This window comes from Coregonus lavaretus (genome assembly GCF_964263955.1).
Source record: "Coregonus lavaretus genome assembly, chromosome: 28".
NCBI lineage: Eukaryota > Metazoa > Chordata > Actinopteri > Salmoniformes > Salmonidae > Coregonus > Coregonus lavaretus.
In genome coordinates, this window is record NC_140015.1 from 40,840,153 (window position 1) to 40,853,799 (window position 13,647).

Below are 13,647 nucleotides of genomic sequence, written 5' to 3' on the forward strand. Positions count from 1 at the left end.
AAATGATTAATCAATGAACGATCGTACGTACCTTGGTGAACATTGTGTTGACTATGGAAAGGAACTGCATGATTCTCTCATCTAGGTGGAGGTCCTCCAGACCTGAAAGAGAGAGAATAGTTGAGGGTCAAATCAGAGAGAGAGGGGGGAATAGATGAGGGTCAAATCAGAGAGAGGGAACGAGAGAGCAGGGAGGGATGGAGGTAGAAGGGAGGAGAATGAGGTTCAGGCTTTATATTCCTGCTGGTTGTCTGCCTGGAGGTCGTTCTGTCTGGTAGAGCTAGTTGCGTCCATGTATGCACTCACTAACTGTAAGTCGCTCTGGATAAGAGCGTCTGCTAAATGACTAAAATGGAAACGTGTGTGTGTGTGTGTGTGCTAAGTGTGTGTCTGTTAGCTACCTTTGAAGAGGTAAGGGTAGTTGCGTCCGTCGGAGCCCAGGAAGTGTAGTTTCTTGGGTTTGGTCTTGGTTGGCAGGATGGTGATGGTGTTACCAACACTCTGGATGGTCAACGCGTCCGTCGCCGACACCTCGCCCGGCAACGCCATCTCTGTGGTCGCCATGGCAGCCAGGCGGGGGCTGATCTGGTCCAGACGTAGCAGATAGCTGGTCCTCTTCTGAGCCCTCTGCTGAAGACTCAGCATGATCTAGGAGACACATTTTAAACACTATTTAAATCCACAAATCACATCACATTCAACAGAAATGTATACATTTCAAAAGGTTACAGATACATGGACAGTCATGGAAACAAAAAGCACTTCCACACACCAGGGTCAAGTTTCCCCTAAGCACAGATCTAGGACCAGCTTCCCTTCCCCCAATCCTAATCTTAAAGGGAATGGAAACACTTTAGGAAGTAAAGCAAAGCGAGGTCTTCAATACACTAATACTAAACATGTGCATTTAACATAGAAACATCTCTATTTTTAGGGGATTTGGATCTTGAACAATGTTTATTTGAGGTATTGTTGGATTCTAGCTTGAGATATATTTATTCATGTTACCATACTAGAATGTATTGCTACTTTACATGTATAAGGAATGTATATGTTAGGGGTCAAGGAAGGGTAAAGAGGTACTAGGTGTGTGGAGAGTGACGTGGAGAGTGACGTGGAGAGTGACGTGGCGTGTGAGTGACGTGGAGAGTGACTTAGTGACGTGGAGAGCGACGTGGCGAGTGACTGAGCGACGTGGAGAGTGACTGAGCGACGTGGAGAGTGACTGAGCGACGTGGAGAGTGACTGAGCGACGTGGAGAGTGACTGAGCGACGTGGAGAGTGACTGAGCGACGTGGAGAGTGACTGAGCGACAAAAGGGGAAATGCAGAAAGTTGCATTTCTGCATTCTGTTCAAATATGTTATTGTTGATATGAATGTTCCTTAGGAGGGAGGCAAAGGGCAACAGTCTAGTTTCAGTTCTTGATAAGGTGGACCAGCTGCTGAGGAACCATGGACCATGATGGATGTGGAACTTAACTCGAGATAAGGTCAACAGATTTATCCAGAGCGACTTACAGGTAAGTGAATGCATACGTTGTTTTAGTTTTTTTCATACTGGCCCTCCATGGGAAACGAACCCACATCCCTGCCGGCCAAACCCTCCCCTACCTTGGACGACGCTGGACCAATTGTGCGCCGCCCATGGGTCTCCCGGTTGCGGCCGGCTGCGACAGAGCCTGGACTCGAACCAGGATCTCTAGTGGCACAGCTAGCACTGCGATGCAGTGCCTTAGACCACTGCCCCATTCGGGAGTACAACAGATGAAGAGAGAAGACACTGCTGGGAGGAGGAGGAGGGGGGCCACAGGGGCTCACCCCAAAGACCATCTGATTATAGTCCTCTCTCACACACACAGATTTCCACGGCCATGAGCTCTAGACGTAGGCAGGGCCATGACAACACCAGTAAGAGGAACCTACTGTGTTTCTGCCTGACAGAGAAGGATTGTATCTTAAACATGCAAGGAGATGACTCCGCCTACCAGACAGGGTCTAACCTCTGATGACTCCGCCTACCAGACAGGGTCTAACCTCTGATGACTCCGCCTACCAGACAGGGTCTAACCTCTGATGACTCCGCCTACCAGACAGGGTCTAACCTCTGATGACTCCGCCTCGTTGGAAGATTTAAAAGATGTGCTTGTGTGACTTGTATGTTTGTCTTTGCAGCTGTATGACCCAGTGGGTTGAATAAACTTGGTTTGAGCTTTTTCTAGTCGTCCGTGAGTTTTTACTCTGTTTGTTCAGAAGCTAACAGCATGGTAGCGCCATCTTGAATTGCCATAGTAACAACTGACGCCAATGCATCATTGGCAGGATGGAGCAAATGTTGAGTTTTGGCACTGTGACTGAAAGTGAATGCTACCCCAGGGAGGCGCCTGGCCTTCACTGGACCTGAAAGGTTTCTAACAAGTTGACAGCTCTGTCATTGAGATCAGGACAGCAACATTAAGTTAAGAAACTGTATAACAATGTTTTTATGTTGGTAATTATAATATTGCCATTTTAGAGTATTTGTTCTGATGGATAAGATGAGTCTGAAATTAACTTTGGTTTTGATAACAAGCTGAGTAGACAGTCAGCCAAAACAAGACATGGTAGCTAGCTAGCTAGCCAGCCTGCTGAATTTAGCTCTCGTCTTTTTAATGTTAATGTTGTCTGTCAATATGAGCATTTTATTTTGTACAGTTACCTATTTGAAGAGTATTTGTCATTAGCTAGAAATCTCAATATCTGCGGTGCTGTTCGTGTTAACGCCATCTCGCTGAGTCTACCTTTAACCATTAGTGGGGGAAAATGCAAAGGGGGGGGGGGGGGGGCAACTTCACCCTACACCCTCACGGAACAAACACACCCCCACCCACGGTCCTGGCCCTACCTGTTTGAATGGGACCCAGCTGCTGGCCGGGTTGGCCGGGTTGGGAGGGCTCTTCAGTCTCCCCAGGGCCGAGGTGATGGGGTCCCCGTAGGTCTGCTGGAACCAGGTCTCGTGGGGGGTCTCGGCGGGCGTGGTGGTGATGCTCCTCACATGGTCCAGCGCGAACACTACGGGACGCATCAGAGCGGAGTGCTTCTCACGCATGATGGCTACCTTCTCCTCCCTGACAGAGGGGAAGACACACTGTTTATCCATCTTCCTTTAATAAGGTTTAAACATATATGTTGAGACAGGACAGTGAAGAGGACAAAACAAAGGAAGTGAAAAGTGCAGAGGGTCAGAATGGAACCCATAACCTCTGGCAGCCTAGACTATACAGTACCAGAGACAGGGACTAACCTCTGGCAGCCTAGACTATACAGTACCAGACAGGGACTAACCTCTGGCAGCCTAGACTATACAGTACCAGAGACAGGGACTAACCTCTGGCAGCCTAGACTATACAGTACCAGACAGGGACTAACCTCTGGCAGCCTAGACTATACAGTACCAGACAGGGACTAACCTCTGGCAGCCTAGACTATACAGTACCAGAGACAGGAACTAACCTCTGGCAGCCTAGACTATACAGTACCAGACAGGGACTAACCTCTGGCAGCCTAGACTATACAGTACCAGAGACAGGGACTAACCTCTGGCAGCCTAGACTATACAGTACCAGAGACAGGGACTAACCTCTGGCAGCCTAGACTATACAGTACCAAAGACAGGGACTAACCTCTGGCAGCCTAGACTATACAGTACCAGACAGGGACTAACCTCTGGCAGCCTAGACTATACAGTACCAAAGACAGGGACTAACCTCTGGCAGCCTAGACTATACAGTACCAGAGACAGGAACTAACCTCTGGCAGCCTAGACTATACAGTACCAGAGACAGGGACTAACCTCTGGCAGCCTAGACTATACAGTACCAGACAGGGACTAACCTCTGGCAGCCTAGACTATACAGTACCAAAGACAGGGACTAACCTCTGGCAGCCTAGACTATACAGTACCAGAGACAGGAACTAACCTCTGGCAGCCTAGACTATACAGTACCAGAGACAGGGACTAACCTCTGGCAGCCTAGACTATACAGTACCAGAGACAGGGACTAACCTCTGGCAGCCTAGACTATACAGTACCAGAGACAGGGACTAACCTCTGGCAGCCTAGACTATACAGTACCAGACAGGGACTAACCTCTGGCAGCCTAGACTATACAGTACCAGACAGGGACTAACCTCTGCCAGCCTAGACTATACAGTACCAGAGACAGGGACTAACCTCTGGCAGCCTAGACTATACAGTACCAGACAGGGACTAACCTCTGGCAGCCTAGACTATACAGTACCAGAGACAGGGACTAACCTCTGGCAGCCTAGACTATACAGTACCAGAGACAGGGACTAACCTCTGGCAGCCTAGACTATACAGTACCAGAGACAGGGACTAACCTCTGGCAGCCTAGACTATACAGTACCAGACAGGGACTAACCTCTGGCAGCCTAGACTATACAGTACCAGAGACAGGGACTAACCTCTGGCAGCCTAGACTATACAGTACCAGAGACAGGGACTAACCTCTGGCAGCCTAGACTATACAGTACCAGACAGGGACTAACCTCTGGCAGCCTAGACTATACAGTACCAGAGACTAACCTCTGGCAGCCTAGACTATACAGTACCAGAGACAGGGACTAACCTCTGGCAGCCTAGACTATACAGTACCAGACAGGGACTAACCTCTGGCAGCCTAGACTATACAGTACCAGACAGGGACTAACCTCTGGCAGCCTAGACTATACAGTACCAGAGACAGGGACTAACCTCTGGCAGCCTAGACTATACAGTACCAGACAGGGACTAACCTCTGGCAGCCTAGACTATACAGTACCAGATACAGGGACTAACCTCTGGCAGCCTAGACTATACAGTACCAGAGACAGGGACTAACCTCTGGCAGCCTAGAATATATACAGTACCAGAGACAGGGACTAACTTCTGGCAGCCTAGACTATACAGTACCAGAGACAGGGACTAACCTCTGGCAGCCTAGACTATACAGTACCAGACAGGGACTAACCTCTGGCAGCCTAGACTATACAGTACCAGAGACAGGGACTAACCTCTGGCAGCCTAGACTATACAGTACCAGACAGGGACTAACCTCTGGCAGCCTAGACTATACAGTACCAGACAGGGACTAACCTCTGGCAGCCTAGACTATACAGTACCAGAGACAGGGACTAACCTCTGGCAGCCTAGACTATACAGTACCAGAGACAGGGACTAACCTCTGGCAGCCTAGACTATACAGTACCAGAGACAGGGACTAACCTCTGGCAGCCTAGACTATACAGTACCAGAGACAGGGACTAACCTCTGGCAGCCTAGACTATACAGTACCAGAGACAGGGACTAACCTCTGGCAGCCTAGACTATACAGTACCAGAGACAGGGACTAACCTCTGGCAGCCTAGACTATACAGTACCAGAGACAGGGACTAACCTCTGGCAGCCTAGACTATACAGTACCAGAGACAGGGACTAACCTCTGGCAGCCTAGACTATACAGTACCAGACAGGGACTAACCTCTGGCAGCCTAGACTATACAGTACCAGAGACAGGGACTAACCTCTGGCAGCCTAGACTATACAGTACCAGACAGGGACTAACCTCTGGCAGCCTAGACTATACAGTACCAGACAGGGACTAACCTCTGGCGGCCTAGACTATACAGTACCAGACAGGGACTAACCTCTGGCAGCCTAGACTATACAGTACCAGAGACAGGGACTAACCTCTGGCAGCCTAGACTATACAGTACCAGAGACAGGGACTAACCTCTGGCAGCCTAGACTATACAGTACCAGAGACAGGGACTAACCTCTGGCAGCCTAGACTATACAGTACCAGACAGGGACTAACCTCTGGCAGCCTAGACTATACAGTACCAGACAGGGACTAACCTCTGGCAGCCTCGACTATACAGTACCAGAGACAGGGACTAACCTCTGGCAGCCTAGACTATACAGTACCAGACAGGGACTAACCTCTGGCAGCCTAGACTATACAGTACCAGAGACAGGGACTAACCTCTGGCAGCCTAGACTATACAGTACCAGACAGGGACTAACCTCTGCCAGCCTAGACTATACAGTACCAGACAGGGACTAACCTCTGGCAGCCTAGACTATACAGTACCAGAGACAGGGACTAACCTCTGGCAGCCTAGACTATACAGTACCAGACAGGGACTAACCTCTGCCAGCCTAGACTATACAGTACCAGACAGGGACTAACCTCTGGCAGCCTAGACTATACAGTACCAGAGACAGGGACTAACCTCTGGCAGCCTAGACTATACAGTACCAGACAGGGACTAACCTCTGGCAGCCTAGACTATACAGTACCAGACAGGGACTAACCTCTGGCAGCCTAGACTATACAGTACCAGACAGGGACTAACCTCTGGCAGCCTAGACTATACAGTACCAGACAGGGACTAACCTCTGGCAGCCTAGACTATACAGTACCAGAGACAGGGACTAACCTCTGGCAGCCTAGACTATACAGTACCAGACAGGGACTAACCTCTGGCAGCCTAGACTATACAGTACCAGAGACAGGGACTAACCTCTGGCAGCCTAGACTATACAGTACCAGACAGGGACTAACCTCTGGCAGCCTAGACTATACAGTACCAGAGACAGGGACTAACCTCTGGCAGCCTAGACTATACAGTACCAGAGACAGGGACTAACCTCTGGCAGCCTAGACTATACAGTACCAGAGACAGGGACTAACCTCTGGCAGCCTAGACTATACAGTACCAGAGACAGGGACTAACCTCTGCCAGCCTAGACTATACAGTACCAGACAGGGACTAACCTCTGGCAGCCTAGACTATACAGTACCAGACAGGGACTAACCTCTGGCAGCCTAGACTATACAGTACCAGAGACAGGGACTAACCTCTGGCAGCCTAGACTATACAGTACCAGAGACAGGGACTAACCTCTGGCAGCCTAGACTATACAGTACCAGAGACAGGGACTAACCTCTGGCAGCCTAGACTATACAGTACCAGACAGGGACTAACCTCTGGCAGCCTAGACTATACAGTACCAGACAGGGACTAACCTCTGGCAGCCTAGACTATACAGTACCAGAGACAGGGACTAACCTCTGGCAGCCTAGACTATACAGTACCAGAGACAGGGACTAACCTCTGCCAGCCTAGACTATACAGTACCAGACAGGGACTAACCTCTGGCAGCCTAGACTATACAGTACCAGAGACAGGGACTAACCTCTGGCAGCCTAGACTATACAGTACCAGACAGGGACTAACCTCTGGCAGCCTAGACTATACAGTACCAGAGACAGGGACTAACCTCTGGCAGCCTAGACTATACAGTACCAGACAGGGACTAACCTCTGGCAGCCTAGACTATACAGTACCAGACAGGGACTAACCTCTGGCAGCCTAGACTATACAGTACCAGACAGGGACTAACCTCTGGCAGCCTAGACTATACAGTACCAGAGACAGGGACTAACCTCTGGCAGCCTAGACTATACAGTACCAGACAGGGACTAACCTCTGGCAGCCTAGACTATACAGTACCAGAGACAGGGACTAACCTCTGGCAGCCTAGACTATACAGTACCAGAGACAGGGACTAACCTCTGGCAGCCTAGACTATACAGTACCAGACAGGGACTAACCTCTGGCAGCCTAGACTATACAGTACCAGAGACAGGGACTAACCTCTGGCAGCCTAGACTATACAGTACCAGACAGGGACTAACCTCTGGCAGCCTAGACTATACAGTACCAGACAGGGACTAACCTCTGGCAGCCTAGACTATACAGTACCAGACAGGGACTAACCTCTGGCAGCCTAGACTATACAGTACCAGACAGGGACTAACCTCTGGCAGCCTAGACTATACAGTACCAGAGACAGGGACTAACCTCTGGCAGCCTAGACTATACAGTACCAGAGACAGGGACTAACCTCTGGCAGCCTAGACTATACAGTACCAGAGACAGGGACTAACCTCTGGCAGCCTAGACTATACAGTACCAGAGACAGGGACTAACCTCTGGCAGCCTAGACTATACAGTACCAGAGACAGGGACTAACCTCTGGCAGCCTAGACTATACAGTACCAGAGACAGGGACTAACCTCTGGCAGCCTAGACTATACAGTACCAGACAGGGACTAACCTCTGGCAGCCTAGACTATACAGTACCAGACAGGGACTAACCTCTGGCAGCCTAGACTATACAGTACCAGACAGGGACTAACCTCTGGCAGCCTAGACTATACAGTACCAGAGACAGGGACTAACCTCTGGCAGCCTAGACTATACAGTACCAGACAGGGACTAACCTCTGGCAGCCTAGACTATACAGTACCAGAGACAGGGACTAACCTCTGGCAGCCTAGACTATACAGTACCAGAGACAGGGACTAACCTCTGGCAGCCTAGACTATACAGTACCAGACAGGGACTAACCTCTGGCAGCCTAGACTATACAGTACCAGAGACAGGGACTAACCTCTGGCAGCCTAGACTATACAGTACCAGACAGGGACTAACCTCTGGCAGCCTAGACTATACAGTACCAGACAGGGACTAACCTCTGGCAGCCTAGACTATACAGTACCAGACAGGGACTAACCTCTGGCAGCCTAGACTATACAGTACCAGACAGGGACTAACCTCTGGCAGCCTAGACTATACAGTACCAGAGACAGGGACTAACCTCTGGCAGCCTAGACTATACAGTACCAGAGACAGGGACTAACCTCTGGCAGCCTAGACTATACAGTACCAGAGACAGGGACTAACCTCTGGCAGCCTAGACTATACAGTACCAGAGACAGGGACTAACCTCTGGCAGCCTAGACTATACAGTACCAGAGACAGGGACTAACCTCTGGCAGCCTAGACTATACAGTACCAGACAGGGACTAACCTCTGGCAGCCTAGACTATACAGTACCAGACAGGGACTAACCTCTGGCAGCCTAGACTATACAGTACCAGACAGGGACTAACCTCTGGCAGCCTAGACTATACAGTACCAGACAGGGACTAACCTCTGGCAGCCTAGACTATACAGTACCAGAGACAGGGACTAACCTCTGGCAGCCTAGACTATACAGTACCAGAGACAGGGACTAACCTCTGGCTGCCTAGACTATACAGTACCAGAGACAGGGACTAACCTCTGGCAGCCTAGACTATACAGTACCAGAGACAGGGGCCACAGCGTTAACCACTGGACCACACAGGCCATGACACACTATTCTGCTACTTATGTGTATAAGTGACTGTTTTGTGACTGGAGTTAGGTCATTCTGAAACATGCGTTTGAGATTCATCATGTATCCTAGTAGTGTGTGTTGTGTGGGTCCTGAGTGTGTGGGTCCTGAGTGTGTGGGCCCTGTGTGTGTGGGCCCTGAGTGTGTGGGCCCTGTGTGTGTGGGTCCTGAGTGTGTGGGTCCTGTGTGTGTGGGTCCTGTGTGTGTGAGACTCACTTGCGTAGTGTGTTGTTGTTCTGCACTCTCTTGACCTCGTCCTCCAGCTGCTGTATCCTGCGCAGGACGTGCATGTGTTGCTGCTGCAGGACCCCCAGCCACAACTCATCCCACAGCAGTGTCACGCGGCGCAGCTCTCCCACCAGCATCTGCACCTGGGGACCCACGGACGGACACACAAAGTCACACTTGGTTAGCACAGGTCCCCACAAGACTCCCAGGTCCCCACAAGACTCCCAGGTCCCCCACAAGACTCCCAGGTCCCCCACAAGACTCCCAGGTCCCCCACAAGACTCCCAGGTCCCCCACAAGACTCCCAGGTCCCCCACAAGACTCCCAGGTCCCCCACAAGACTCCCAGGTCCCCCACAAGACTCCCAGGTCCCCCACAAGACTCCCAGGTCCCCCACAAGACTCCCAGGTCCCCCACAAGACTCCCAGGTCCCCACCAGACACAAGCTGGGCTGGGCGATACGGCCAAAATGTCATATCTCGATATTAGTCTCATTTTAGACAGTATGATGGTATTTGACAGTATTTTGTGTTCCTGAATAATAACAGTTCTAAATATTCTTTATAAGAGTTGCATTTCTTCTCTTAAATACGTGCGGTCTCTTTAAGAAGACAGCGGTCATTCACAAGTCACGATGCACGGAGATGCATAGTCAGTTCGCCGAGGGAAAGAAAAATCATTTAACCCAGTGAATTAAAGTGTTTGGTGACAATCAGCTTTGAAAACAGCATATTTTACATTATGGTTGGCATATTATCACAAATAAGGGTCTAGGGTAGTGAACTGAGGAAAGTTAGCTTTCTTTGAATGTTGTTTAATAGCTAGCTAACTATGGGGTTAAATTATCCTCTTGCTTTGGAAATAATTGTAGCCTGTATGGACAGTTAATTCATTAACCGTTTCGAAATGTCTACATGCTGTGTAACATTATTCAAGAGTGTATAATTATGTGCAGCATGAGTGGGGAGCTAGCTAGGACTAGGGGGCATAATGAACTGTAACACAAGTAATGAGGGGAAGCATTTAGCTTTAACACTAGTAGTAGGGGGGAGGTATTTAGCTATAACACCAGTAGTAGGGGGAAGTATTTACCTGTAACACCATGGTGGGGTTGTGGTAGGGGGAAGTATTTACCTGTAACACCATAGTGGGGTTGTGGTAGGGGGAAGTATTTACCTGTAACACCATAGTGGGGTTGTGGTAGGGGGAAGTATTTACATTTAACACCATAGTGGGGTTGCAGTAGGGGGAAGTATTTACCTGTAACACCATGGTGGGGTTGTGGTAGGGGGAAGTATTTACCTGTAACACCATGGTGGGGTTGTGGTAGGGGGAAGTATTTACCTGTAACACCATAGTGGGGTTGGCTGCAGACAGCTTGTCCACTATCTTGCTGTAGCAGTCATGCATCATGGCCTGGTCCTGGCTGGAACACAGTGCAGGAAACTCCTCGCCCCGCCCATCTTCCTCCTGGGAGGCGGGGTTACTGCCCAGTGCCCCCTCCCCTTCCTCACACAGCCCCTCCCCCTGCATGCCACCCAGGAAGGTGGGCAGGGCCGCTGGGAGCTTGTTGCCTGGGAGACAAATTTGATGGTGAGTTGAGAGTAACAGAGTACCTGTCAACACACACAGTGGGGGCGGCAGGTAGCTTAGTGGTTAAGAGCTTTGTGCCAGTAACCGAAAGGTCGCTGGTTCTAATCCCCGAGCCGACTAGGTGAAAAATCTGTCGATGTGCCCTTGAGCAAGGCACTTAACCCTAATTGCTCCGGTAAGTCGCTCTGGATAAGAGCGTCTGCTAAATGACTAAAATGTAAATGAGTGATTGAGAGAGTGAGTGAATGTACCTGCGTGCTGTGCGTCTCCTCCCAGAGACAGTGATCCTACTATAGCAGGGTACAGGATGAGGTGTGGTGAGTCCTGGGCAACGCGGCACAGCAGACTACAGATGCTCTGTCTGATGTAAGCCTCTGGGTGGTTCAGACGAGAGAACAGCTGGGGGATGATGCCTGGGGGGGGGGAGAGACAATTAGCAGGAGACAGAAACGGTAGCAAAGGTCTCTCAAATCTCTCCGTAAAGTGTTCTAGGTCTTAATACTAGAATGTCAGGTTAATAAATAGAAATTCATTTCTAGATTGTAACAATAGGAGCCTCCAATGTGGACACATCAGAACAGAGAGCTCCCTCTGTGTGTTACCTCTCCTGGGGACAGTGGAGGTGTGAGTGTTACCTCTCCTGGGGACAGTGGAGGTGTGAGTGTTACCTCTCCAGGGGACAGTGGAGGTGTGAGTGTTACCTCTCCAGGGGACAGTGGAGGTGTGAGTGTTACCTCTCCAGGGGACAGTGGAGGTGTGAGTGTTACCTCTCCAGGGGACAGTGGAGGTGTGAGTGTTACCTCTCCTGGGGACAGTGGAGGTGTGAGTGTTACCTCTCCTGGGGACAGTGGAGGTGTGAGTGTTACCTCTCCTGGGGACAGTGGAGGTGTGAGTGTTACCTCTCCTGGGGACAGTGGAGGTGTGAGTGTTACCTCTCCTGGGGACAGTGGAGGTGTGAGTGTTACCTCTCCTGGGGACAGTGGAGGTGTGAGTGTTACCTCTCCTGGGGACAGTGGAGGTGTGAGTGTTACCTCTCCTGGGGACAGTGGAGGTGTGAGTGTTACCTCTCCTGGGGACAGTGGAGGTGTGAGTGTTACCTCTCCAGGGGACAGTGGAGGTGTGAGTGTTACCTCTCCTGGGGACAGTGGAGGTGTGAGTGTTACCTCTCCAGGGGACAGTGGAGGTGTGAGTGTTACCTCTCCTGGGGACAGTGGAGGTGTGAGTGTTACCTCTCCAGGGGACAGTGGAGGTGTGAGTGTTACCTCTCCAGGGGACAGTGGAGGTGTGAGTGTTACCTCTCCTGGGGACAGTGGAGGTGTGAGTGTTACCTCTCCTGGGGACAGTGGAGGTGTGAGTGTTACCTCTCCAGGGGACAGTGGAGGTGTGAGTGTTACCTCTCCAGGGGACAGTGGAGGTGTGAGTGTTACCTCTCCAGGGGGCGGTGGGGGTAGAGGCGAGGCCAAGCTCAAGCCCCTCCCTCAGCTCCCCGGCGTGCTTCACCAGCAGCCGTAGCAACCGCAGCGTCGCCATGACGATGATGTCATCGTTGCTCTGCTTGCTGTTCTGATTGGTCAGCAGCAGCTTGGGGTCATCCTCATCGATGGGTACCTGATGGAGGAAGAAGAGACATGGATGAAGAGATGGATGAGGGCAGGGCAAGGAGAGATGGAGGGAGAGATGGATGGATGGATGAAGGGATGGATGGATGGATGGAGGGCAAGGAGAGATGGATGGATGGAGAGAGAGATGGATGAATGAATGAAGAGATGGCGGGAGAGATGGATGGAGGGAGGGCAAGGAGAGATGGAGGGAGAGATGGGTGGATGGATGAAGAGATGGCGGGAGGGCAAGGAGAGATGGAGGGAGAGATGGATGGAGGGAGGGCAAGGAGATGCAGTGAAAGTGAAAAGGCTATAAGAGATGGCATCTCCTACAATGTCCCAAACTTCCTCAAGTCCTAGATGAATAGAAACATAGTGAAGTGAATAGCAATACCGGGCTGAGAATCTTCTAGCATGTATCCAGACCAACATAAATTCTACTTTTTAAGATTAATCTTACAGACAAGTACTCGTAGGGCCAGTTTCCTGGACACAGATTTTATTTATTTTACCTTTATTTAACTAGGCAAGTCAGTTAAGAACAAATTCTTATTTACAATGACGGCCTACACCGGCCAAACCCGGACGACGCTGGGCCAATTGTGCGCCGCCCTATGGGACTCCCAATCACGGCCGGTTGTGATACAGCCTGGAATCGAACCAGGGTTTGTAGTGACGCCTCAAGCACTGAGATGCAGTGCCTTAGACCGCTGCGCCACTCAGGAGCCCAGATTAAGCTTAGTCCCGGACTAAAAAGCACGCTCAATGGAAAATCCCCATAGAAATAGTCCCAGACTAACATTTTACATTTTACATTTTTAGTCATTTAGCAGACGCTCTTATCCAGAGCGACTTACAGTTAGTGAATACATATATATTTTTTTATACTGGCCCCCCGTGGGAATCGAACCCACAACCCTGGCGTTGCAAACGCCATGCTCTATCAACTGAGCTAC

At 50.5% G+C, this 13,647-nt stretch overlaps 1 protein-coding gene across 1 annotated transcript in view; it reads right to left on the reverse strand.

The window, feature by feature from the left end:
- Window positions 1-13,647, reverse strand: part of LOC311103285 (serine/threonine-protein kinase SMG1-like) — a gene marked incomplete at its 3' end in the record, with an annotated part of 109,363 nt that overhangs the window by 43,351 nt on the left and 52,365 nt on the right. Inside the window, exons 35-41 of the mRNA XM_084144818.1 lie at window positions 12,518-12,698; window positions 11,342-11,503; window positions 10,842-11,071; window positions 9,486-9,640; window positions 2,883-3,105; window positions 402-648; window positions 32-102 (exon numbers count right to left, since the gene is read on the reverse strand). Coding sequence (XP_084000944.1) covers window positions 32-102; window positions 402-648; window positions 2,883-3,105; window positions 9,486-9,640; window positions 10,842-11,071; window positions 11,342-11,503; window positions 12,518-12,698 — 1,269 coding nt within the window. The remainder of the gene's footprint in view (window positions 1-31; window positions 103-401; window positions 649-2,882; window positions 3,106-9,485; window positions 9,641-10,841; window positions 11,072-11,341; window positions 11,504-12,517; window positions 12,699-13,647) is intronic.